The 27,550-nt window shown below is 43.9% G+C and overlaps 2 protein-coding genes across 4 annotated transcripts in view; one reads left to right on the top strand and one right to left on the bottom strand.

Moving 5' to 3' along the window:
• MORC4 (MORC family CW-type zinc finger 4) overlaps positions 1-8,689 on the top strand; it is a 61,989-nt gene extending 53,300 nt beyond the window's left edge. The window contains exons 15-17 of one of the 2 annotated variants that reach the window (XM_050777312.1): positions 4,661-5,351; positions 5,643-5,888; positions 6,232-8,689. In XM_050777312.1, coding sequence (XP_050633269.1) covers positions 4,661-5,351; positions 5,643-5,888; positions 6,232-6,312 — 1,018 coding nt within the window. In that variant the 3' untranslated portion in view covers positions 6,313-8,689. Of the gene's footprint in view, positions 1-4,660; positions 5,352-5,642; positions 5,927-6,231 lie in introns of both variants that reach the window. The other variant, XM_050777310.1, reaches the window with a different exon arrangement.
• The window catches only part of CLDN2 (claudin 2), a 70,540-nt gene extending 50,283 nt beyond the window's left edge, over positions 1-20,257 (bottom strand). Inside the window, exons 1-2 of one of the 2 annotated variants that reach the window (XM_050777305.1) lie at positions 19,073-20,257; positions 17,078-17,415 (exon numbers count right to left, since the gene is read on the bottom strand). In XM_050777305.1, the coding sequence (XP_050633262.1) occupies positions 17,382-17,415; positions 19,073-19,755 (717 nt within the window). In that variant the 5' untranslated portion in view covers positions 19,756-20,257 and the 3' untranslated portion in view covers positions 17,078-17,381. Of the gene's footprint in view, positions 1-17,077; positions 17,416-19,072 lie in introns of those variants that run through there. The other variant, XM_050777304.1, reaches the window with a different exon arrangement.
• Positions 20,258-27,550: the final 7,293 nt, after the last annotated feature.

Genomic DNA, 27,550 nt, shown 5'->3' with positions numbered 1-27,550 from the left:
CCATGCCTGGCTAATTTTTTGTATTTTTAGTAGAGACGGGGTTTCACCGTGGTCTCGATCTCCTGACCCTGTGATCCGCCTGCCTCGGCCTCCCAAAGTCCTGGGATTACAGACATGAGCCACCACGCCCAGCCTCAGATTATATATTTTTAAAAATGCAAATATACTATTTACAGGAAACACACTTTAGATGCAAAGATACAGATAGGTTGAAAGTAAAAGGATAGAAAAGATTCAACATGCAAACCTGGTTATACTAATATCAGACAAAATAGACTTTTGAATAAAAAATGTTAATGGGTATAAAGAGGGACATTTCATTGATGATAAAGTCCATCAGGAAGATGTAGTAACTACACTCACATATGGACCTAACTACACAGCCCCAGAAATACACAAAGCAAAAATGTAGAGAGAAATAGACAATTTAACAATAATAGTTGGAGACTTTAATGCCCTACTTTCGATAATGGATACAACAACTAGGAAGAAGATCAACAAGAAAATAGAAGACTTGAAGAACATTCTGAACCAACCAGACCTGACATATATACAGAAAACTTCACCCAACAACAACATAGTATGTATTCTTCTCAAATGCACATGAAATATTCTCCAGGATAGACAGACTGTATGTTAGGTTGTAAAACAAACCTCAGTGAATCTTTTAAAAGGATTGATAATCATACAAAGGATGTTCTCCAATCACAATATAATTAAATTAGAAATCAACAACCTAAGGAAATTTGGAAAATGCACAAATATATGGAAATTAAATGACACATGTCTTAATTTCCAAAATGACAAATGGGTAAAAGAAAAAAATCACATTGAAAATGTAAAAATATATTGGAAAGATGAAAATTAAAACAAAATATATGAAAAGAATGGGTTGAAGCTAAAGACATACTCAGAGGGAAAATTATATTTTTAGATGCTTATATTGCAGTTGAAGAAAGAGACTGGGCATGGTGGCTCATGCCTGTAATCCCAGCACTTTGGGAGGCCGAGGTGGGAGAATCATTTGAGCCTAGCAGCTCAAGAGCAGCCTGGGCAACATGGGAAGACCATGTCTCTACAGAAAATACAAAAATTAGCTGGGCGTGTATGTCTGTACTTCCAGCTACTTGGAAGGCTGAGATGGGAGGATCACTTGCTGGTATAAATGCAAAATGTTGCAGCTGCTTTGGAAGACATTCCAGTAGTTTCACAAAATGTTAAATAGAATGCTGTATGACTCAGTAATGCCACCCTTAAGTTTTTACCCAAGAAAACTGAAAACATGTATCTTTACAAAAACTTGTATATTAATGTTTTAATAGCAGCATCATTCATGGTAGCCAAAAAGTGGATGCAATTTAAATAACCATCAAGTGATGAATGTATATAAAATGTGGCCTATTCATACAATGGACTATTATTTAGCTAGGAAAAGGAATGAAATACTGATTATGTGCTGCAACATGGATGAAACTTGAAAACATTATGTTAAATGAAAGAAGCAAGTTAAAAAAGACCATATGTTTTATTCCATTTAGGTGAAAGAAGCAAGTTTTAAAAAGACCATATGTTGTATTATTCCATTTATATTAAATGCCTAGAATAGGCAAATCTACAGAGACAGAAAGTAGAGTAGTGGCCCAGTGGGGGTATGGGGAGTAACTGTTGATGTGTAGGAGGTTTCTTGCGGGGTGGTGCATATTTTCACAACTTAGATTGTGGTGATGGTTACACAACTCTGTGAGAGTACTAAAATTGTTGAATTGTACACCTTAAATGAATTTATATATTTCTGTCCCAGTAAAGATGTTGAAAAATACATCATCTGGAAGGAGTATATATACACTATTACGGGCTGTGATTTTTGGTCCTTATTCTTGCCTATTCCTTAAACATAGTAGGAAACATTTATGAAATGAGTGAGTAAAAAATGAAATATATTAATTTGAATATATCATTCTCTGTCTTGGTTAATGAAAGAATACAAAAACTGATAGTGGTTAATTATAGAAGCCTCTCAGAAAGCATTTTGAAGGAGCAGAAACATGGTGTATGTCAGAAAATGTAAAATACTTAAAGGAGAAAACCAAAAATGCACCATAAATTGACAGACAATGGAGGAATATGACAAAGAGCAGAAAGGAAATAAGAGGGAACTGTGTAGTTGGAGAATTTCTAGTATATAAAACCCATAATTAATTTCTACTCAATGAGTGAATACAAGTCTGGTATGAGAATTGATTCCTAAAAGGACTTGCCAGACTTTCTGGAGAAGTATAGCACCAATAAGTAAAATCTAGTTATTTTCCCTCATTCACATAATAGTTCTTTTTTTGGTTGCCTCTTATGTGAAAGTTTTGTTCCCTCCTCCCCATCTAGCATGGTTAATTAAGCTCCCTTCTGTGTAGGAACTTATACTAGGAGACACACACACACACAGTAGTAAGTGATGCATTTTAATAAGAGTGTTTGAAGTGCTATAGGAATTCGGAAGTAGCATTTGAGATGGATTTACACATGCAGTGTTGGGTAGAAGAAGGGCACTCCAGTCAAAAGGAGCAGCATGAGGAATTACAGGGCATCCAGTTTGACTCATGTTTGTGAAGGGAGTAATGAGAGATAAAGCTAGGGCCAAATTATGTCCCAGCTCTGATACTTACTAGCCATCTTGGGAAAGTTACTTTACTTCTTCCTGAGCATCCCCTTAAAACAATGGAGATAATAATCCCTATGTTTATTGGAAGAATTAGATGAGGCAATACATGTTAAGCACTTCTTACATGATCTGGTACAGAGTAAGTGCTCAGTCAATGTTTACTATGTTTGGGCATGGAAAAGCTTCAATACTGAGCTAAGACATTTAAGCTTTTATGTTGTGGGGAGCAATAAATAAAGATTTTGAATAGAGGAGTAGCATGATCAGAGCAATGCTTTAGGAAGATTAGCTTGGGACAGTGATCTGGAGGTAAGAGAAGGGGAGACTGGAGATAGGAGGAAGCCATTGCAGTAGTCCAGGAAAGGTAGAGGGAGCTTGAACTTGAGTATTGATAATATATAAAACTACTGTATAAATATTACTGACAGTTTGGTGCTGTTGTAACACAAATAGGAAACAGGGAAAAGGAGCAGGTTTGAAGGTGAAAAATGAAAGGTTGGTTTTATACATACTGAGTTTGAGATATCAGTGGGACTCCAGGAAGAAATATGTGACAGGCAGTTGGAAATTCAGTACTGGGGGTCAGGGTTTGGGAGAATATGGGAGTTGTTGCCCAGAGGTTATAGCCAAGAGGTTGTATAAGATTATGAAGGAGAAGAAACACAGGGTCAGAAGAGAAGATAGTTAAGGACAGAACCCTTAGAGGTGGGAAAACGAAGAGAAGGCAAATAATATGACTGTAATTGCTTTTCACAAGGCTTGGTTGTTGCTATTTAGTATTATATATTTTTCCTTTATACCTGCCAACCGATTGTTTGCTGTCTTCTTCAGTAACACAGCTGAATGGGCCATCACTAGTAGTCCTTATACATCTTCAAAGATGGATACAGTTGTTCTTACATAGGTCCTAAGTCCTTTTGCTTTTACCTAAGGCTAACACGACAAGATCTGTTAAGATGGCAGATCAGTTGTATTTCTGAAGAACATATGGGCATTATAAGAAGCTACAGTTTGGTTTGTCTTACAGGTGTTCTCAGAAAATACAGAGAAATATGGGCAGCCTTGAGGTAGTATGAGGTGGCAAATCATATGTCTGATGCTTTCTCATTGAAAATTTGAAAGTTGATTTTATCTTGAAATGTCTTGGTTATCCAGAGAGAGGGCAGAATACTGTAAGGATAAAAATGGGGTTCCCACCCTGCTGCACGATTAAAAATTGCCAATGGATTTCTCTGGTGCCAGTTGTTTCATTAGTTCTTCAACCCCTAGTGCATACAGCAGCCAGAAATGGAAGGTGACTTAAGGCCATCATCATGGGCTTTCCTGCAGAACTCAGGGAGTGTCTGCTTGTGCTTGAGCACGGGAATTCTTTGTTATAAGGGGGAAATGACTTGAATTGGCTGATTCACTTTCTTTGTTTCTGAATAGGCCCCTGTGATTCAATTAACTTTTACAAGTGAACTGGGGGCATTAGCCACAATCCAGTGGGCTGGTGAAAGAATTGTGTGGTTCTGCTGCAATAAAAAAAAAAAAATGTACATAAGTATTTGATACTGGAAGGCATTTGTGACGCTGTAAAATTAATGAGTTGGCACTGTTCTCTGCATACTCCTCTAGGCTTTTTATGGCCTTTTTATTCCATTCTTGTGTTAGGGGATTTGGGGTATGTGTTTTTTGTCTTCCTTCTAGACTTGCATCTTTAGGATACTTCTAAGTCAGGCTGGTCGCAATCTTATTTTTAGAACTCTTACCAAGGTCAACCTAGTCCTATTATACCCAGATGCTGCCCATTCACATCTTTCAACTTCACCTCTCCCTTAATACCAATTGCACTGGTGAAAGGGTTGAGGCTTGTGGGTAAAGTTGTATCCCTAACCTGAACTTGTCTGTGGGTAACATCTAGAGCCGGTCTGAATATGGGAAGTTTGAGTTGGGGCTCCATAGGATCAGAAAATACTTAACTTGTACTGTGACAGCTTACAATTTAATTTCCTCTCCTTGCAGTAAGTACAAATGGATCCTAGGTGAAGAACCAGTAGAGAAACGAAGAAGGCTCCAGAATGAGATGACAACACCTTCTCTAGATTATTCCATGCCTGCTCCTTACAGGAGGGTAGAGGCACCTGTTGCCTACCCAGAAGGGGAGAACAGCCATGATAAATCGAGTTCTGAGAGAAGTACACCACCATACCTTTTCCCAGAATATCCAGAAGCAAGCAAGAATACAGGTCAGAATAGGGAGGTTTCAATTCTGTATCCAGGGACCAAAGACCAACGCCAGGGGTCCCTGCTTCCTGAAGAATTAGAAGATCAGATGCCAAGATTGGTGGCAGAAGAATCTAACAGAAGTAGCACAAGCATAAACAAAGAGGAAGTGAACAAGGGACCTTTTGTAGCTGTTGTTGGTGTTGCCAAAGGTGTTAGAGATTCAGGAGCTCCCATTCAGCTGATCCCTTTTAACAGAGAGGAGCTTGCTGAGAGACGAAAAGCAGTTGAATCCTGGAACCCAGTGCCTTATTCTGTGGCCTCTGCTGCAATCCCTGCTGCAGCCATTGGGGAGAAAGGAAGAGGCTATGAGGAGAATGAAGGTCGTAATACACCAAAGATGAAGAACCAGAGAGAGCTGGAAGAATTGAAGAGAACCACAGAAAAATTGGAACGTGTTTTGGCTGAAAGGAATTTGTTCCAGCAAAAGGTTAGGGTAATACCTCACCACTAGGAATAAGAGACCATTGTAACCAAGAGACCGGGATGTTGGTGCCCTGATTATTTAATGTTCTGAGGCCTTTAAACAAAATACGCCCTTGAACTATTCTGTGGTGTTTCAGATAGAGTAACTGTAGTAGGCTTCCTGCCCATTTTAGGGTATTGAAAAGGTCCCTAAGTAGAGGAATATGTATAGTGGAATCACAGGATGACCATATGAGGAATGGTTTTGGGCATGTTTTTTTGTGGGGTCATTGAATTTCTGTTTCTTGGACTGCAGGTGGAGGAGCTGGAACAGGAGAGGAATCACTGGCAGTCTGAATTCAAGAAAGTCCAACATGAATTGGTGATCTACAGTACCCAGGAGGCGGAAGGCTTGTACTGGAGCAAGAAACACATGGGTTATCGCCAAGCTGAATTCCAGATTCTGAAAGCTGAGCTGGAAAGAACCAAAGAGGAAAAGGAAGAGTTAAAAGAGAAATTGAAGGAAGCAGAGACACACCTGGAAATGCTGCAGAAGGCTCAGGTCTCCTACCGGACCCCAGAGGGAGATGACCTAGAAAGGTTAATTACTAGGGTTTAGTTATCAGCTTGTGAGTGCTAATGGGAAGCATCCCTCAGGACCCCCTGTTATTGGCCATAGACAAAGGAGGAAGCCTTAATTCACAGGCCACCAAGAATTGAGTAATTACTTCTTAGAAAGCTGCAGCCAGTCTCCCTGTGCTTGGTGGTGTTGTGCTTTCTTCTTTCTAGCTAATGAAAACATAACTGTTGAGAAATGTGGTTCCATTTTGAAGGGGCTTCATTTTTTTCTGTTGGTTAATGACTCCATGTCATCTCTTCTCCTGCCCCCTCACTCCTTCATACAGGGCTTTGGCAAAGCTTACGCGGCTACGTATCCACGTCAGCTATCTCCTTACTTCTGTCCTCCCTCACTTGGAGCTTCGTGAGATCGGGTATGACTCAGAACAAGTGGATGGGATCCTGTACACGGTGCTGGAGGCAAATCACATACTGGATTGAGCACCAGACTGTATACCCTTCTCTTCTCTTCTGTCTCTTCTCTTTTCTCTCCCTCCCCCACATCTGTGTCTTTCTTTCTCTCTCTCTCTCACCCTCACCTTTATGCCTTATATAGAGAATCTCTGTGTAAATTCTGGCTCATAATCAGTCTCCTTCTTATCAGTTTTGGTGTGGAGAAAGAGGCCGGTTTAAATAGACTTTAAAGAGTCTAGGAATAGAAAAGCAATAGTCACCAAGCTAGGTGACCTGAAAGCTTTAATTTTCATGACCTGGATATGTGGTCTATTTTATATCTTTTTCTGAAATGGTTTGTATTCATTTAGGTTAAATCAATCAGCAGATATTGGGTCCGGTATACCAGGTGTTTTGGGGGTAAGCTAATAAGTATAACTCATGTTTGCAGCCTTCGAAGATGTAACAATCTCGTTGGAAACATAAGACATACATCACATTATACACAAAAGTGTATGATATGTACAACTGAGTGGTACAGATATGACATGGAAGATCTAGGGGAGGAAGTTCAAGGAAGGCACCACACCAGAAATGGGACCTAAATTAAGGCTTAAAGAATGAGCATGGCCACACTGTCAATGAGTGTTCTTTAGGTGGTAGGACTATGGTTGATAGTTTTCTTCTTCCTATCTTCCTGCCTTTTTCAGATTTTCAGTATTAAACTTGTTATTCTTACATTGGAAAAAATAAATTGTTTTTAAAAAGATCAAGTAGGCTTGGATTTGAATATCAAATGAGAGATTATGTGAAAATATAAGGTAATGTTATATTTCTAATTTATATTAAATTTAGCATTACCTCTGGAAGAAGAAAAGCATAAACAAAGGCGTGGAAAAATTTGGAATGTGAAAAATGTGTTTGATAGAAGTGGTGGGTTAATGTAAAGGGAACTAAGGTTACATCATGATCTGTTCACCTGCTTTGGTATTTGCATTTTAATAAGGGATTCTTGAAAAACAAACCTATAAGGCTCAAATTAAAAAATATATTTATCATCAAATTAATGGGAGGATTTCGGGTAGTTAGGGAAGTATTTTAGAGTGGAATCTATCTGATGTCCCCCAGAATACACCTACTCACTCTTCAGGCTAGTGCTGAGTGAGGGGTAAACCTCATACTATCAGAAATAGTAAAACTTATTATCTTGTAAAAGGAGACATTGTATTCATTTCTTTATTGTGTTTACATAGCACATACTCTCCAAAGAGTTCAGGATACTTTTCAAAAGACATTGAACAATGAACACATAAAAATATACCAACAGTAAAAAGTAGGAAGTAGAGGAGAAACAATCAAAGGAAGGTGAGATCAAGCAGTGGCAAAAGGATTAGCTAGTCCAGAGGAAATGTCTTGGATATTCATTCTGTTTCTCTCCCACAGAGTTACTTCAGAACACTTTTCCAAATTAATTTTACCTCCTTTGAAAGGGGGTTCATAGTAGATATCCCAGTGAGACTGCAGGGAATGAGGGGAGGCCAGATCCAGGCTTCATCATTAGAATGAGTACTGAAAGATATCCCCTGCCCCGTTACCTTCCACCTCACCCCAGCTCTTGCTTGCCATGTGATTAATTTTCATGTTAGACATTTGGATTATGATAGTCAAGGCCACAGTTGTCTAAATAGTACTGAGGGAAGAGTAGCACATTCTGACATTCTCTCAGTGAGACTTATTCATCAGATGGGGGCTGTGAGCGGGTGGGATTTCACACAGATGAATGGGAGTCTGCTGGAGGAAAAAATTCAGAGCATTGAAGGTTCTGCCTATGTGAGTGAGTGTTGGCTGAATGAAGGGACGGAGTAGGAAGGAGGGCAGGCAATGAGGCTTTAAAGGGAAGAAGGTAGGAAATTTGAACTCTTCTTTCCTAGTGCTTACTCTCAGCCCATTCCTTGGTTTGTGGTCCTGACCCCACACTGCTTTTTCCAGTACCACTATCTGTGTGAGTCCATTCACTTCAATACCAAAGCTACCTCTTTGTTTCCTATTTACTATGAAGCCATACTAGCATGAGATCTCGTTGATAGTGTTAAATCCCACTGTGGAAAGATTGAAAAATAACTCCCAGCCTTACCAGAGGTTATGATCTAGTGTGGAGGCAAAAGATACTGAGAAGAAAAAAGCAGGTGCCTCCTCCTGGCTTTCCTGTTAGGTTAACATAATCATAATTCCCCTTTAAAATGTCTCCCACATTTGCATTTAACTTTCCATTGCCATGATCAACATTTAGGTTATTACCTAAATAACTTACTACCTCATGCCTTGATTATCTAAATAAATTCTTAGATGGCCTCCCTTGCCTCCTGTTCTCCTTCCTCAATCCACCCTACTCAGTGTCACCAAATTTTGTTTTTTAACAACTTTGTCAGGTCATGCCTCTGCTCAAAGACTTGCTAGTGCGTTCCCAATTGCCCACCTTGTATAGTACAAATTCCCTAGGATGGTGCTCAAAGCCCTTTGTGATCTGGCTTCAGTCACCCTTTCTAGAGTCATCTAGTAACATTCCAGATACAAGCCACATTCCGTCTAAACTGAGCAATTTTCCAATTTCTGAGCATGCTTTAAGATTTCTCCCGTCTCCACCTTTGCAATTTCATTCCCTTTACCTGGAATGCTTTCCCTCATCATCTTTCCTTTGGCTCAAATGCCAACTTTTTCCTGCAAACTTCTCTGATTAACCCAGCTAGACAAAAAATTTCTCTGTGAACATTTAACTTTTCAAGGCTTGTATCACAAACATCCGTGTCCTGTCTTCCCTATTAGAAAGCTTTAGATTCTCAAATATTCAGCTGCCTACTTGACATGAACACTTAACATTGCCTCATTAAAAATAAGCAGTGATACACCCTGGGGCTGTTCTCTTTCTCCCAGTTTTCCTCATCTTAGAAAATGGCACCTCCACCCATCCAGTTGCTTAAGCTAGAAACCTGGAAGTTATCCCTAATTTTCCTCTTCTCTTACTCCCTACATCCAGCCTGTCAACAAGTCTGTCAGTTCTACCTCCAAAGTGTGTCTTGACTCTCCTCACTTTTACTATAGCTACCTTAGTCCAAACTGCCATGATCTCCCATGGGTTGTTATAACTCCTAGCTGGAGTCCTTCTACTCTTGTTCCTACAGTTGTCTATAGACAGTGATTTTTTAAAAAGTAATAAATTAGATCACGTGATCCCCTGCTTGAAGCCCTTAAATGACTTCTCATGGACACTTAGAATAAAATCCAAACTACTTACAGTATCCTGCAAGGCCCCTGCCTACTTGTACTTTGTCTCTTGTGACCCCTCTTCGTATACCACTTTCCCCCTGGCTCACTGTAGTCTTCCTATGGACACATGCCGAGCTCTTACCTCAGAGACTTCACCCTGCTATTCCCTCTCCCCAAACATACTTTACCCATACTGCTCCCTCCACTAGAATGCTCCCATCTCCAGTATTAGCATATAGCTGACTAGTCCCCATCCTTCAGGTCTTGGTGTGTCACTTCCTCAGACAGGCATTCTCTGGCAGCCTTTTGTCTCTATCTTCCCTATTATGCTATCACTGTTTCCTGTTTTCCTCAATTCATAGCACCTCACAATTTATCATGATATATTTGGTCATTTGCTTTCACTCAATAAATATTGGGTACCGACTATGTGCCTTGTGATACACAGTAGTAAATACAACATACATGCTCCCTGTCTTCCTCTCTCACTAGTAAGTTCCATGAGGGGAAGGGCCATGCCTGTTTTTGCCAACCACTGTATCTTAGAGCTTATCATAGTACCCGGGATCTAGGAGGTAATTAGTTAATGATGGGAACTGTGTTTTGTTCATATCTTCATCTCCCTCAGGGTCCTAAAACAGTACCTTGTTCATAGAAGGGGTTGGATAAATGCAGTATGAGTGAGGTAGATGACAATCCTGGACATTCAACTTGGAAAATGAAAGACAGATATTAAGTGCTATAGGTTAGAAGGGGCGATCAGCACGAGCTGCAGTGGCCTAGTGTTTCTCTTTAGCTGATCTTTGGTATGGGTAGGTAGAAAGGCTACCAAAGGAGAACAGGAATGTGGGTATTCTTTACTACAAACATTCTGAATCTTTTTAGAGGCTCCCTGGCATGCAATTTTTAAATACTGAGAACTATAAAACATAACCAGGAGATGTCTGTAGAGACCAGATCTTGAGAATGAGAACTAAAAGGAGAAAAAAACATTCTGAGGAGGCGTCTGTTCACTTTTTCCGAGAGTGGTGATAGTTTGTATCAAGAGAAGAAAGGAGCTATCCTCAAGCAAAGAACAGAACAAGTCTCTAGGAAACAAGTTCTGGGCACTAGGAGGTCGATGCGTGCTTGTTGGATGAACTAATGGGCACCTGGTAGAGGGTTAGACCAGGTACCTTGTGGCCCCAGGGAACAGGAGAATTTGCTTGCCCAGGTTTAGTGATTGCAAATTATCTGGGCTAACAATTCAGAGGCAGAGGCTTAATTACAAGCTCTTCATTCCCAGAGGCAGTCTCCATATAGAATGTCTTTCAGAATTCTGTATATGAATTCAAACCCTTTTCTATAGTACTGTATTAAGAGTGAAGCACAGGGGTCTACTGAGGAATGCCAGGTGTGAGCTCAGGCTAAGTCAAGTGTAATTTCCTTCAAAGAATGACTTATGCTTTGTGAAATGGACATCTGTAACTCATGACTTCTATTAGGCAAAGGGGGCATTAAGGAACTATACTTTCTGAATCAAAACTTAGAGAACATGTTTGGATAATAAATTAGATAATTGAAAGAAGAGCTGATTTAGTCTTATGTATGTGAAGGCTTTAGTTACCAAAGATACATAAATGGCATTCATTTTCTAATAGAAAATAAAATCTTCCAGAAGAAATTTTTTTTGTTTCTTGCCCCCAACCCTAAGCCCAAAGTTTTGATGTGATTCACCAGAAATTCGCAACCCAATTTTAGATAAAACCGTGCAAATGTTTTGGGTGCTTTCAACATACCAAACACCTTCCATATATCTGTCCATTGTGCCCTCAGGCAGGCAAGATAACTTTAGACAGAGGCTCAGGAAAGTGTTGCAGAAGGTCTGGTCTTCCAGATAGGCCCTGGAAACCTGGAAGGATTGGAAAGCTGAAGATGTGTGGGGAGGGTTTTACAGGTATGGGGAAGAGTAAGCAAAGTCACAAGACTGGATGGAGAGTGAATACAGAAATACCCAAGAGGGTTTGAGAGAGTGGATTATCTAGTGTGAAGCATAAGGAACAGAATCAACCATGGGCTGGGAAATGCCAGCAAGAGGGGCTATGCTAAACCTGCTTAATGAATTAGGATGAAGTAGCTGTTGAAATCTCTCCAATTGTCCCTAAATTTGGTATGTTAACCGCAGTGTGTAGTTACCTTGGACTGACCTTTTCTCTAGCAGTGAGACCTGGTTAATCATGGTTCTGTTCCAATCCACATGGTCACAGATCTGGATGAGAGCCACCATTATCCCTTCCCTCTGTAACTTCTCAGGTCTGCCTTTCCCCTGGCTTCCCACGTTTTATGAGTGGAAACCCATCCAAAGTCTTCAAGATATTTGAACTTTGGGAAGAATCTTGAGAAGTTTTGGCCTGGGAAAGACCATTCCCTTGATAACATGGATTCAGATCTGTGGCAGAAAATACACTTTGTTGTCTGCCTCCGTGCCCTAAAGACACACATTTTGGTGTGGCTGTGACCCTACCTTTAGGTCGCCAGTCTACTTATTTATTACCCATTTGTTAGTACCCACTGTATGCCATGACCACACTGAGAGGCAGCTCTCATCCACATTGTATAGATGAGGAAACTGGATTGTAGAGAATTGAAGTGGCTTTCCCAAGGCCATCCAGCTAGAGTGCAGAGGCAAAATCCAAACCCAGATTCATCTGACTCCAGAGCCCAAACTCACTGCCTATTACACCATCCTGCCTATCTTGAAAATTGATTACTCTTGTCGTCTTCCTTTTAATAGGAAAATGCTAAAACCAGCCCACACTAACAGCAATTTCCAAGGAAGACAGTTTCACAATCCCACACAATGTTTAACGGCCCTCATGATCAGGAAATTGTTCACTTATATAACGAATATCCCTCCAAACAACGTGGAAATTCATTTCCCCTTGACTGGGTTTTTCACTCACAGCTGTCACTTGGCAGCTTTCCTGATATCCACACAGCCATCGAGATCCTATTCTTACACTCCGGGAGGTCTTGGACTTGCTGGCCTCTGCCCATGGGTGTTCTCACTGGCTGCTTTGAATCCCCCTCTCCAGACAGTGCTGAGTTGGACAAGTCTCTTGGGGAGTGAGAAAGTGACACTTAAGAATATATTGGTTTATTATTACACACAGAGAAGTAAAATTAACCATACAAGGTACCTCTGGAATTGCCAATGGGAGGATGGCACCACCTTTCTCATCCTGTCTGCCTTTTCCTTGATTTGTATCTTGCTTCCATTTTTAAGCTATTGAATCATTTTGGTAAAGGGTGTGTTACTCAGAGAAGTCCCCTTCTCCCCCAAATTCCAGTGTCCATTGTTTCTGAATTTTGGTTCTATTTTTTAAACCCACTGAACTCATCTTTTCTGGCTCCTTTTAGGCTAAACTGAGAAACTAGTGCAAATGCTGGTGTTAATACCTGATCTGTGGCTGAACGTGTTTCTTTTCCCAGCCAATATATTTGCTTTTTTAACCAAAGTGTTCAGTGCCTTTAAACCAAGGGAGTAGGGTCTTCACAGTATCATCAGATATATCCCTCTGTGGGGGATGCTGATCCATCCTCTTGTGTTCCATTGGGCATTTCCAGACATAAATATAGGTGAAGAGGCTGCAAAGAGCATCTTCTTTTTGTAGGTGTTTGTTTGTTTGTTTGTTTGTTTGTTTGTTTTGAGACAGAGTCTCGCTCTGTCACCCAGGCTGGAGTGCAGTGGCGTGATCTCGGCTCACTGCAAGCTCCACCTCCTGGGTTCATGCCATTCTCCTGCCTCAGCCTCCTGAGTAGCTGGGAGTACGGGTGCCCACCACCATTCCTGGCTCTTTTTTTTTTTTTTTTTTTTTTTTTTTGTATTTTTAGTAGAGACAGGGTTTCACATGTTAGCCAGGATGGTCTCAATCTCCTGACCTCGTGTCATGATCCCAAAGTGCTGGGATTACAGGCGTGAGCCACTGCGCCCAGCCTCTTCTTTGTAGTTTTTGTTTAACTGGCCTTTCTCCTGAGCAGCCCACACAGAACTTGGTCAAATATCACAGACTCCGAAAGCACTGGTGGAGAATAGGAGCTACCACTCAAATGCTGGCTTGTCCGCCACACTATTCGTACTCGTTTGGCATCTCATTTCACATCCCATTAACCTCTTCAGTATCTTTTTTAAAGCATGTGAGTGTTCTCAGTGTTATCTCCACAAGGTCATGAGAATTTTCAAACAGAAACTTCTTCAAAACTCCCGAGGAGGTGACCCGTAAAGTGGCAAGGCTGCCATTCTGGAGGAATAGGACTTCAGAGAGGACAGGAAAGCAGCAGCTCTCTCCTAAAATGGACCTGATGATGTGCCCTTGCATGGTGGCTTCCTGCTAAATCAAGCTCAAAGGCTGCTGCTTGTCTCGGGGGATGATGAAGCCCAGAGCAGGGAATTTTAGGTGAGAGTTAACAGGAAATTCCTGAGCTGCAGTTCCCAGGAAAGTGGTGGGCTGTGGGTGGGAGGAAGTGGTCAGAATATAGCCTCTGCATTACTGTGTCTGTTAACAGCCTGTTAATATTTTATCAATGATCACATCACAGCATATAGTGAGCCACCACTTAGGGCAGAAGAGAGAGATAACCTGCTAGACTTCCTGTTTGAGGTTCTTTTCCCTCTTGAGATAACAGAATTTCTCATCAAAGCTGGGAGCCGCTTGAGCAGGGAGACCAGTCTGGGTGAAGGCCAGGCTTCAGCCAGCTGAGGAGAAGCACATGCACTTCCCAGCCTGGGCCTCTGTGTCCCAGAGTGGGCTGCTGCAGGCACGAAAGAATCCCCTGTCCGTGGGCCCAGGGCTGAGTGGGAGGGAACAGAGTTGGCCCTGCCAGGCCTCATCACCTTCCTTTAGCACGAGGCTCTTCTCTTGCCTGTCTCCCTTCTCCCACACCTGCATTTCTCCTCTGGTCCATAGACAGAAGGCCCCTGGCTACCTGAATGGGCACTGCTTGTGCTTCCCCCAGCAAGTTCCAAAGTCTTGTGCAAGGGAAGGAGATGAGGGAGGAGAGGTTGAACCCCAGGGTCACTCCTTTTAAAGTCACATAAGGGTCTTGTGAGGCAAACTCAGAAGGATTCCGGATTAGCTGCACAGCATATCCCTGCTACCTCCTTAGCACTGCCTCTCCACCCGATTGCTCAATTTCCCAGAGTCCTTCCATTGCAAGAAGCAGTTTTCATCATGCTTTCCCCAAAAGCTTATGTAGTGGCAGGCCCTCATTTCATATGGATTGTAATTTAAGGGGACTTACAAGACTATTTTTATCAGCCCTTGACACCCCTATTTTATGTCACTTTTGTCATGTCTTTCACAGGACAGCCCATATGCTGCCTTGTACCACAGTTAGGTGTCCATGTCTTATCTCCTGTAGATGAGCTGTCAGTTTCTACAGGGTACAAACTTTACCTTGTTCACTCTCATCACCCTCAAAGCCCTTTGCACATTTCCTGACACAGAGTAAGAGTTCAGTGAGTGTGGGCTGGCCAGCAGATGGCTGTTTGAATAGCTGGACAAAGGTCTTTCCGAAAGTTGGAGCTTGCCTTTCCACTAAGAAGCCAGTTTCAGTCCTTCCCCCATTAATGATCACATAGCAGTGGGTCACTAGGGCTCCAAGGGGGAGAAAATATGAGTCACATTATTATCAGAGGAATGAGAGAGGGCAGAACATCTCTCCTTGTGCAAGGGTCAGAGCCATGAGGCTGGAGCATTAAACATAGTGGCCTTCACTATCCCCTAGGTCTGTGGCTAATCTAAATTACTTTATGAGGGAAGGCAATGGGATGAACTGAAAAGTGTTTGCCCTGGACCCAGGAGTCGGGAATATTTCTAGGAAACTACTTAGAGCAAATCCTTTCTTGCTTAACCAGCTGGAGGGAACAGTTGCTCTTTGTTAGGTCTTCCCTGGCTTTTCTGGTTGAGGATGAACTTCTAACTCCTTCCACTGAAACTTCCCAGATTAACAAATGTAGGAGGATCCCTCAGGCCAGCCTCCTTCTAAGATGAAGGGAAGCTCTGTGCTCTATATCCAGCAAAGGCCCTTATATTCCAGTGACTGACAGGGACACGAAGCCTGCAAGAGTTTGAAGAGCAATATGTCCTCATACACCTTCTGAGACCAGAATGCTGGGCCCATGTTGCTGTGAGAACTTTCTAAGCTTACGTTCAAACTCTGACACTGACCTGAGTGATATTACTCACATATCTGGGCCTCCATTTTGTCTCTTGTAAAAGACCCACTTCACTGGAGTATGTAGAGAATGCAGTAAAATCAGTGGATCTGCAAGTGCTTTAGCAGCCAGATGGTAGGTCATCAGAGCCCATACCAGATTGCTGCCTACTCAGCATAGCAGAGCCAGCAAGGTGGTTTTATCTTCCAACCTCCAGTGGCCCCCAATCAAGAGCTCTGGGGTTCCTGGTGCCAGACCAGAGACATGACTTCTTGTTAAGCTTTTACCCAGGGAGCCTTCTCTCTCTACCCTTATTCCTGCCTGCTGCCATTCCCTCTAAATGGATTTGGTTGCTGACATTCTAGTCTCTGCACCAAAGAAGGCTCACTTCAGAAGTGCAAGGGTAGTGTCTGATACAACAGGCTATGTGCTGAGGCCCTCTAGATCCAGGGGCTGGTTAAGCTGAATCAGGTAGGGCCCCATTATTGTCAGTGTTGCCACAGTGAACACCCTTATGAATGGGGCTTTGTTATTTCCTAGTGAGGGTAGAACAGGGCCAAATCATTGGTCTCCCGAACTGCCACACCTTCAGAGTTAGGGGAATTGGAATTGAGGTATTGTGTCTTACTCAATGTAAGCCTGGCATGCTCCTGGTAGAGCAGCTAGTGGGGCCCAGGCTGGCCAGCATAGCAGGAGAGGGCAGTTCCAGATGGTACACTTGATGATTTGCCAGATTGTCCTCATGGGCGACCAGGATTGCCTGTGTGCCCTCCTTGTTACCTGGCTGGCTGTGAGTTATTTTCCTCAGGCAGCTTAGGGACCTCTAGAAGGCTCTTCTATTGGCTGTGAATAGTGTGGGATCAGCAGGGTCCTATTTTGGCAGTCAGGAGACTGAGGGAACTAACACTATCTTTGTGGCCCTGGGAAAATCTATTTACTTGTGTGGGCCTTAGTTTCCCCATCTGCCAAATGCAGATGATTAGATCCATTTTCCTTCCTCATGATAGTGGTTCAGAGAATGAAAGGAATAAATACATCATCATTTAGCAAACAACTGAAAACAATTGTTATGAAAAGGAAAGAGCTCTGGGGAAGTTGAAGAGGTTGGAGTTGCCTTGGGGAGGAGATTGTCATGCTTTCTAATTATTTCTAGTAAGGTCTAGAATTGTCTATCCACCCTGTGTAAAGAAATGCCAGTTTCCACCCTCCCCTCCCCTTAGGCGAAATCCCTCGAGTTTCACTTGCCCATTCTGGGCCCCTTTTAATCAGTAAGACAGTTACTCAATCAACAAGTGTTTATTGATCACCTAGTGTGTGCCCGGCACTGTTACAGATACTCTGGGGGAAACAGAGAGGTCTAGGATATGGCCCCCACCCACCGAAGGGTTTACAATGTACTTGTGAGATTGGACACACACACACACAAATAATGATCAATCAAAAATTGTGAATACTAAGCATCAAGAATCAATTTATACATTGAGGGTTGGGGGAGGGAGGGGTAGGAGAGGGATGGAGTGATCAGAGAAGGCTCAATGAAGTAGGTGATGCCGAGGAAGTTCTCCAAGCCTGAGGAGGACTTGGCTAAGGGAGAGGGCCTTCCAGGTTGGGAGAGCAGCTGGAACATGGACAAGAAGGTGGACATGTGAAAGGCATGTTACAGACAACAGATGGGCCCTCTCTGCTGACACTGAGGTTCGAGGAGGTGTGCTGAAATTTTTTAGAAGCCAGTCATGCCTAGACTGGTGAGGGAAAATACTTTGGTGTATGACCCCTCACTCCCACTCCAGGGTAAAGGGAACATTTTCAGACCTTAGAGGTGGAACTGTCTTCCTGGGAACCATTCTCCACTCCCACCTCAGCTACAATCCCAGGCAGCAGTGCAGCTGTCACTCAGATCATGGACACAGCACCGTGGGCATGGATATGCCATGTTGGAGCCCTTAGATGCCCTCTAGCCACTCTGGAACATCTTCTGATGGACAGTGGGGGAATCTGAAGGGACTTGCTTGGTGCTGTGGTCTTTCAGAGGCTCTGTAGTGCTCTGTGGGTGGACCCTGGGGGGGCCTGATCTCAGTTGAGCTGATTTTCCATTACGCCTGCAGACTTTCTAGGGGGCTGCCTGTCGCTGTCAGAGTAGAAACACCCACTGGAGCCACTGCACACATCCACCTGGCTTCTTAGATAGCAAGGTTCTTATTCTTTCTTGGCCACCACCAAGGAATGGTGTCTTCCTCAGTACCCCACAGCTCCCACACTGTCATCCCCCAGCCAAGGGCCATCCCTAGAAAAACTGGTTTACTGTTCCTAAGGAAACCATTGTCTATAGCCCTTAGCCTTGTGGTTTAGGCAAGAGGCCAGGTCAGGTGCCCCAGAGTGAGGCAGGGGCTTCAGCAAAAGTTGTGATCGCAGCTTCTGAGGCAGTTCCTCAGTGGAGTCAGAGTCTGCTGCCACCTGAGCTTTCCACCAGATCTTCTTTCCTTTCCTTGTGCTTTCCTCAAGCCGCAGGCTTGATCCCCAGCCCACAAATATGAGAGAATTCTGGAAAGTGCTCTGGGAAATGGGTTCTGTTTTTTTGTTTTTTTTTTTCATTTTTAGTTTTTTAAATGTCCTGGGCTGCCTTCCTGTCCTCCCATCCTGCATCCTGCATCCTGCTTTCTATTCCCTGGATACCGTAGGATGGTTTTATTTCAGTTCATGTACAAATTAGTCTGGACACTGTGGAGTCATAATGAGAGTGGGATGGAGGTTCCAGGGCCAATCAGTTTCTTTGGAGGGAGGCTTGAGAAGTAGGTTAGAGCAATGCCCACAAAAGCCACTGCTTCTCCTTCCCATCCCCAGCAATGAGCTAAGAGCCAACCTCAGCCAGAGAGAGGGTCTTTGATCACAGAGGGTCAGTAAGTGGGATGTGATTAGTGGGTTTGGGGATGGAGTCCCAGGTAAACCAGAAGGCAAAGGGATCCTCTGAGGCCTGGCTTAAGGTAAGGGGATAGGGTTTCAAGTTGAGGGTTGGGGACTCAGGGCAGGGGAGCGGCAAGGTGAGGAAAACAGAAAGGCTGGCATGGCGAGCATCCTTGGCAATTCAACCTGCATGCTGTTACACTAGCCCCCATTTCTGCCTTTGCTCAATCCAATGGCCAAAGTCAGTCTATCAGCAGCACCTTCTGACATGATCCAGTGGTAATGTCCCTCACCTGTGGCCCTTGGGGTGCTGTCCACTGTTTTTCACGGACCCAGCCACCCCCCAGCTCTGGCCCCTGGTTCTTCACACATACCCTGTCAGGCTGTAGGAATTGAACTCACTCTTGACTTTGGGAAGTTGACCAGGCCTTGGAGAGCTCCTTGTGGCAAGAGGTTGGGCTTGGTAGGCATCATAGTAGTTGGAGCGATTTCTCTGGGATGAGCAGGAAAAGCAGAGGATGATTCCAGCTATCAGGGAGAACAGGGAAGAAATAATGCCCAAGTAAAGAGCCTCTCCAATCTCAAATTTCATGCTGTCAGGCACCAGTGGTGAGTAGAAGTCCCGCAGGATCCCATGAAGATTCCAGGCAACAGGAATGAAGCCCAGGAGGCCTCCAAGGATGAAAAACACTCCACCTGCTACCGCCACTCTGTCTTTGGCTCGGGATTCCTGGCAGAAGACTGTACATTTCATGCCCACCACAGAGATAATGCAGGCCAGGGAGGAGATTGCACTGGATGTCACCATCATGGCCTGGGCAGCCTGGATGTCAGCGGGCAGGCCCAGAAGGGTGCTATAGATGTCACACTGGGTGATGCCTGTGCTGTGTGTGGCACACTCCATCCAGAGGCCCTTGGAGAAGCCGACTGCTGTCACAATGCTGGCACCGACGTAAGAACTTGTTTTCCAGCTGGGAAGCAGCATGGCAACCAGTGTTCCCAAAAGCCCCAGAAGGCCTAGGATGTAGCCCACAAGTTGGAGGCCAAGAGAGGCCATGGCAGACCTCTCAGTAGAAGCGTCTTCAGGGACTGCTCCCTTGTCTTCAGGCTGAAGCTCTTGCTCCTTGGACACCTCTAATCCCTCATTTCAGAGTCTCTCTGCCAGGCTGACTTCTTTCCTCCTTACAAGTGTCTGTGGGTGGCCACAGGCAGGCTCAAGAAGGCATCTAGAAGACCTAAAAAAATCCATAAACCAGATTAAATATTGACCAGAAGCTTATGAGAAACCAGAAAACGCTGGATGCCTTTTGACCTTTGTTATCTTTAGAAATAACACATGAGAAAGGAAAAAAAAAAAAAAAAAAAAAAAAAAAAAAACTTTGAACGTGGAGCCAAAATGTCATCGCCTCCTGCGTAGGCACATGCCTTAGGTTGGCAGCTGGACAAAGCCAGGAGCCAGACAGGTGGCTGCCTTCCGGGAAGGTGATGATGGCTGTGGCGGTTGTGGTGGCTGTGTTAACTCAAGTACTAGTCTCTAAGGCCTGCTGTTTAATACATTGCCAAGCAACAGTGCCATAAGGCCCCTCAATTGCAGACTGAGGTCAAACTGCAGACTGCATCCGGAGGAACAGATCCTAGAATGTAGCCTTGGACTCCAGCTTATTAGAGGCCTCTTGAATCTCCAGGGGCCTAGAGAATAGTGGCCTAGCCCTGAATCATTCTGCCCATGTTGAAAATCTACTCCAGGGCAGATGGGGGTAGGCAGCAAAGCCTTCTGTCCATACTCTGAGAGTTCAGATCCTCCCAGCCATGCCCAAATCCCCCTCTGCAGCCTAGTCTAAGGCCTCCTGCATGTATAACATGCCCAGACATTTCCTGTCCAGTCTCCTAAGAGATGCTCCCATCATCAGCCTCTTGGATGATGAGGGAGCACTCTGGAACAAGGGTTCCAGGACTGAGAGGGAGCCTTGAAATTCCCTGGGACATGTGTTAGGGGGACAAGAGTCTGCCACGGAGGAAAGGGAAACTGCTCTAGAATATAGGGCTTTGCATGAGGTGGGTATCTGAGTCAATGCTTTGGAATCTCAGAGCCATATAACATTTTGCAGTGTTCAAGGAGCCCCCAGTGTTGCCAAGATTCAGGACACTAAGGGTCAAGGGTACACTTCCCCATTCTCTATAAGACCCTCTGACCCACTGATTTTTCTTTCTTTCTTTTTGAGACAGGTTCTCACTTTGTCACCCAGGCTGGAGTACAGTGGCATGATCTCGGCTCTGCAGCCTCGACCTGGGCTCAAGCGATCCTCCTGCCTCAGCACCCCAAGTAGCTGGGACTACAGGAGCATAGCACCACACCTGGCTAATTGTGTGTGTGTGTGTGTATGTGTATTTTTTGTAGAGACCGGGTTTTGCTGTGTTGCCCACACTGGTCTTGAACTCTTGAGCTCAAGAAATCTGCCTGCCTCAGCCTCCCAAAGTGCTGGGATTACAGGCATGAGCCACCGTCTGACCTAACCCACTACTTTTTCAACCCACCACAATCTGGCTATTCCATTTTAGCCTTCTTCAAGATTTCTCTTTCCCTACTCATCTTTTAAATGTGAGTATTCCTCAGAAGTCCATCCTTTTCTCAATTAACACTCTGTCCCTGAGCAAACTCATCTTGCCCCCATAACTTAATCTACTACCCATCCACTGACCCTCCAACTCTGAATTGCCAGGATAGACCCTTCTGAGCTTCAAGACTGGCAGAGCAATCACCTAGTCAGAATCTCCACAGGGAAATCTCATAGACATCTCGAATTTGACATGTCCAAAAGAGAACTCATCACCTCCCCCATGCAGCTTTCCTCAAACAGTTCTTCCCTGGGTTCCCTGTGTTCACTGAATGATACTTCTATCCGTCCCCTTGTGCCAGACCAAAATCTGGAAAGTGATCTTTGGCATCTTTCTTGTACTTACCTCCTGCATCCTATAGTCCCTATGTCCCACCAGTTCAACCTTATGAATATACCTCAAATCTATGGTTCCTTTGTCTCCATTTCCACTGCTACTTCCCTAGTTCAGAGTTTCACCATTCTTTTTTTTTTTTTTTTTTTTGAGACAGAATTTTGCTTTTGTTGCCCAGGCTGGAGTGGGGTGGTGTGATCTTAGCTTACTGCAACCTCCACCTCCTGGGTTCAAGCTATTCTTGTGCCTCAGCTTCCTGAGTAGCTGGGACTACAGGTGCATGCCACCACACTCAGCTAATTTTGTATTTTTAGTAGAGACAGGGTTTCACCATGCTGGCCAGGCTGATCTCGAACTCCTGACCACAAATGATCTGCCCATCTCGGCCTCCCAAAGTGCTAGGATTACAGGCGTGAGCCACCATACACGACCTCCTCATTCTCTTTCACCTGGATTATAACTGGTCTTTCTCCCAATTCATTCTCTACATCATTGCCAAGGTGATCTTTCAACACATTAATCTGATCAAGTCACTACTCTACATAAAGCATTCCAATGGCTCCCCATTTGCTAAAAAGTAAAAGTCCAAACTTGCTTGTACTCCATGACCTCTCAAGCTTCATCTCTTGCCCTTTCCCTCCTCATAGTCTATACCATTGTGGAACTAAATTACTTCCAGTCTTCAATCATGCCATGTGGTCTTTTGCTCCCAAATAGAAATAGAACAGAATATTCTATGCAGAGTGTTAATGTATTCTTCTTCCTCTGTTTAGTGCCTTCTCGTCTTTTAGGATTCAGTGCAGATGTCTCTTACTCTAGCCTGGGTCAAGTACCCCTCCTGTCTATTCTTACAGTATCTTGTGTTTACTTCCATCATAGTAATAATAATAGTAATAGTAACACTTATGTAGTGTTTCTTATGGGACCATTATAAGCACTTTTTACGTGCTAACTTATTTAATCATCACAAGTTTTTTTGTGGTAGGCACTAATAATCCCTATTGTATAGATGAAGAAACTGAGGCAGAGATAGTACATTTTGCATTATGTTGCAACTTCCTGTTTAAACCCTTATTCTTCCCTATTAGCCTGTGAGCTACTTGAGGGCAAGACTGTATCTTATTTATCTCTGTATCTCATGTGCCTTACACACTGCTTTACCCAGAGCAGCAATTCAAAAACTATCTTCTTAATGAATGAATGAAGTTGGCAAAGAGGTTTGAGGGGCTCCATATGACTAAAATATAGGGACTTCCCAAATGAGTCAATAACACTTCGGTGTAAGGGTCATTGAAGTGCTGCCCAATGTTGGGAAAGAAGAAGGAGAGAGAGATGGGGGATCAGAGGAAGAAATAGGTAAAGGGGGAGAGAGAGGGCAGAGCTTTGCCATATATATAATGTATATTATATATATATTTATAATATATATATATTTGTGGAATATTTCATCTCTTCAACCAAATCCTAACAATTTGAGGGTGAAAAAATAAATGTCTATCATGCTTCCACAGCATTGGGCACATGATTGATAGTCAATACGATTCATCAGCATTGGAAACACCAATGCCAGTGTTGATGCAAAGCACTGCAGAGCAGGAGCTGATAAACATTTGATGAATGGAGAGAGACATAGTTTGAATCTCACCTCTGTCACTCATTAACAAGTCTTTCTTGACATTGGTTTCTTATTGCTAACCTTGGCACAATTGTACCTGTCCTGATCATGACTGTGCATCTCATTGAGGCCTTCAGTGCTGCTTGGAAATCCTTTTACTTCTCCCTGGTAAGCACCCTTCTGATGACTACTTCAAATATTTACTACTACTTTTTGAGCTCCCTACCCTACCTCCTCCCTGTGCAGCTGTTACTTCTATCTTGATCATTCTTTTTGCAGTCAAGATCCTTAAGCCAAATTCATTATTGATGTCTCCACTTCTTCACCCTCCCGCTCACTGCTCAGCCCTCTGCAGTCTGGCTGCCACCATTAGCCCTCCACTGAAAATATTCTCACCAAAGTTATCAACTCTTTTCTTGTTCCAAAATTCAATGATCATATCTCTGTCATCTCACCTTGTCTCTCTCCTTCATAAAACTATCTTCTCCCTTGTTTTCTGTAGCACCATTCCATTTTACCTACTTCTCAAAATGATTCTTCTAGTTTTCCTTTATAAGTTCCTCTTCTGCTGCTCACTCTTTAAGTCTAACTATCTATCTCTGCCCCTGTAGCCTCCTCAGGGTTTCATCTTGACTTCTAGATGGCTCTTCTTATCCTTCACATTCTTCATGGGTTATCTCATCCACTCTGTCTCCATGCCAGTGACTCCTGAATTCATACCTCTGCCACAGATTTCTCTCCTGAGCTCAAGATTTGTGTAGTTAACTGTTACTTGGAATGGCCCTACCTGAATGTTTTAATGGCCTCAAATTCAACATTTGCAAAGCTGGAATCATCTGCCCTTTCTCTCCCCATGCCCAAACTGCTCCTCATGCAGTGTTCCTTACCTCAGTGGGGCCATCATCCAGTTAATAACCCAAGCCAGTTATCCTTGCTTTTTCACTCTTGTTGACATATAATTAATTGTAACGTACCATCAGGTCTGCCTTCAGAAATAGACCGTGAATCCATCTACTTCTTTCTGTTGCCACTGCCCAAACCATAGTTCAGACTATGCAACCATTGTTGCTTGACCATTTGGAAATCTCATAGACACCTCAAATTGATCTCTCTAATTTCACTTCTGCCCCAATCCTGCATTAATGAATTACCCACCCAGTAGTCAAAGATCTTTGTAAAGTTGAAATCAAATTGTGACTCTCACCTCACCTTTTGCCATGCTTAAAAATCTTCAGGAGCTCAGCGGGCGCGGTGGCTCACGCCTGTAATCTCAGCACTTTGGGAGGCCGAGGTGGGCAGATCATGCGGTCAGGAGTTTGAGACCATCCTGGCCAATGTAGTGAAACCCCGTCTCTACTAAAACTACAAAAATTAGCTGGGCGTGGTGGCGTGTGCCTGTAATCCCAGCTACTTGGGAGGCTGAGGCAGGAGAATCACTTGAACCGGGAGGTGGAGGTTGCAGTGAGCTGAGATTGTGCCACTGCACTCCAGCCTGGGCGACAGAGCAAGACTTTGTCTCAAAAAACAAAACAACAACAACAACAACAACAAAAATCTTCAGGAGCTCTTAAGTATTTCAGGATGAAGTTCAAACTTGCTAGCCCAGGAAACCAGGAAAGCCCTCCATTATTTCACCCCTGCTTTTCTTCACAGCCTCATCTCACACCATTAACCTCCAACCTCATGCTTTATGCATACACATACATACACATATGATCCAGCCAAACTTAAGCACTTGAATTTCTCTGACTTTGCCTTTCTCTGTGTGTCCAAGCCCTTACGCATGCTATTCTACCATCCACCATTTGCTTGGATAATTGCAAATCATCTTTCAGGACGCATCCTTGCCTTGAAACCATCCTTGGGCCCTCCCTGCTGCTCACCCAGGCTGGGCTCAGTACTTTTCTCTTCCTCCTCCTATTTGTATCTGAGCTTTCAGTGAGAATTGGTGAGATACCTTGAGGTTTTCAGGGGGAAGACCTACTTACTGCTTCCCAGAGGAGCAGCTCCTGCTTCAGCCTTCCTGGGATGGCAGCAGAAGAGCCAAGCTTGAGTTTCTCAAGGGAATCAACAGTGTCCCCAAGAGGAAAGCCTCTCCCCAGAGCCTGTCCTAAGTAGTAGTAAGTAGGCAAGTATTTTGGGGTGAGGGAGAGGACAGAGTCAAGAAAATGCCATTACTGAGGCTTAGAATCTCTAGAGTCTGACTTGACATAGCAGCATGCCCAGGCAGGAGGAAGAACAAGTTATTGAAGCTTATTCGAGTGGCAAAAATGGCCCCATGCAGGGGCGGGGGGCGTGGAGTGATGGGTTCAGCTTTCCACCAGGGTTAGGAAGACCAGTTAAATGGCAAATGGTTGGGTGGTGAGCCAGGCTGGATTCAGCCAGGGTTTTGTTTGTCTGATGAGCAGTAGAGGTGAGGGCAGACAGGGTCCTGGTGTTAGAATCACAAGATCTAGCTTCTTGTTGTGTCAGTTCTGCCTGGAACCTGTTGAGGAAGTCCTATAGCTTCTCTAGGCCCTAGTTTGTCATCTCCAAGATTTTGAGTCTCAAATAAAGGCATGGGGACAGGAAGCCACTTTGACAAATATAGAAGACTGAAGAGCTGTTATTAGAAGCAGCCAGCTTTAATAGAAACCTCTCTTTGAGGGATCCTCCTAGAAGTCAAGTACTGGCTGTTCTGGAGGTACAGAAGACTCTAGGCCTTGCCAGCTGAATTTGTCTTCTGGGCATGGGGCCAACATACTCCATGGCCCAAGGACTGGGCAAGAAAGTTTAACTTAGGATCCTTACTTAATCTTCCCTAGTGGGGGGATTGGAGCTGCAGGAGAGGATTAGGAGGGTCAAGATTGACCGCAGCTCCTGACTTAACCCCTTCTCACCTGGGCACTTTCCCTGCTATTCTCCCCATCTCTTGCTCCAAGAGTCTTATGCGTGGTACTCTTTATTTGACAGTACCCTCCTAAGAGTACATGGGACAGGCACTTGGGGTTCCCAGGCTCAAGGAAGGAACTGATGTGGCCTTCTGGGGCTGATGGTGGCCACCACAGCCCTCTTCTGTCAGTCAGCCTCATTTCTCCATCTCTTGATCTCGCTGCCCCTCATAAGAATCTGAGACACTTGCCCCCTTCTCTGAACCTCACTTCCAGCTGCCAAGGGCACTAGTATGTGGCAAAGCCATTCCCTCGAGGCTCTACTTTCTCAAAAGTTTGTCCTTAGTGCAGTTCATCTTTCCTTCTGCATCAATTGATTGATGGCAGTTCAGAGAATTGCAGCTGGATTGAGAGATTTTCTAATTGTTTGAAAAGGAAGTTGATTTTTGTCCTGATTATCAAAGTAAAGCATTCTCACTTTAGAACACTGGAAAACACAAAAAGGCAGAATTTAGAAAACAAAAATCGCCTACAATCTCCCCAGGCAGAAGTGCTGTGAATGTTTTGGTTCCAACTTCATTTTCAGAGAGGGCACTTGAAGAGAGTAATGCCTCAGTCCAAAGAAGGAATTTCTAATGACAGACTTGCAGACCAGTGGGGGAGAGTTATTGAAGGGCTTCATGGGGAAACTTTATGACTTCACTTAGGAACTCACCTTCTGTTACCTCCCTGAGCCTTCATGCCAAGGAGGGCACTGGAACTGGCTGTGAGGGAGTGCCCCTTCTGCCCCTCCTCAGCCCCCTACACTTAGGCAGAGTGTGGCTCCCTTCCTCCAATTTTTATCCCAGTCCTTTTAACCCCCCAAACCAGAAAATATCTGATTTGGAGAGTGCTTTCTCTGGTCCTGAAGTTTTAAAGACTAGAATCTTTGTGATAGCTTTGAGGAAACAAATACCACCAACCCAACCCTCCCATACCCTTCACTCAGAAACCCAAACTGGCCCAGCCTGGCTCCACCATGGGGTGAATGGATAGTGACTAGGAAGGAAGAGTGCCCACCTCGGTGAATTTAAAAGGCAGCAACTATATCAGGATGGAGATACTTACAGGGCAGTTCTTTGCAGATCCTTGGAGGGGGAGATGCCCCTGGAGAGGGAGAAAGGTATCCTGAGGGAGGGGAGCGAAGTACAAGGGGCCACGGGCTGAGGTGATAAAGGATTTCTAATCGTTAACCACAGCTTTGCAAAATCCATCTGCAAATCTGAGCCGTGGGTCAGAGACTTATTACAGATCAGAATTAAACCCCTGGAGGCTGGGAAAGATTGAGGTACTTTAGGAAAAAAAAAAAAAAAAAAGGTTTGGTGGGTTTTGTGTGTGTGTGTGTTTTTTTCTGTCAAAAACTCCACTCCAGCTGGGCT

Source organism: Macaca thibetana, chromosome X (genome assembly GCF_024542745.1).
Source record: "Macaca thibetana thibetana isolate TM-01 chromosome X, ASM2454274v1, whole genome shotgun sequence".
NCBI classification, from domain to species: domain Eukaryota; kingdom Metazoa; phylum Chordata; class Mammalia; order Primates; family Cercopithecidae; genus Macaca; species Macaca thibetana.
This window is presented reverse-complemented; position numbering and strand designations above follow the sequence as displayed.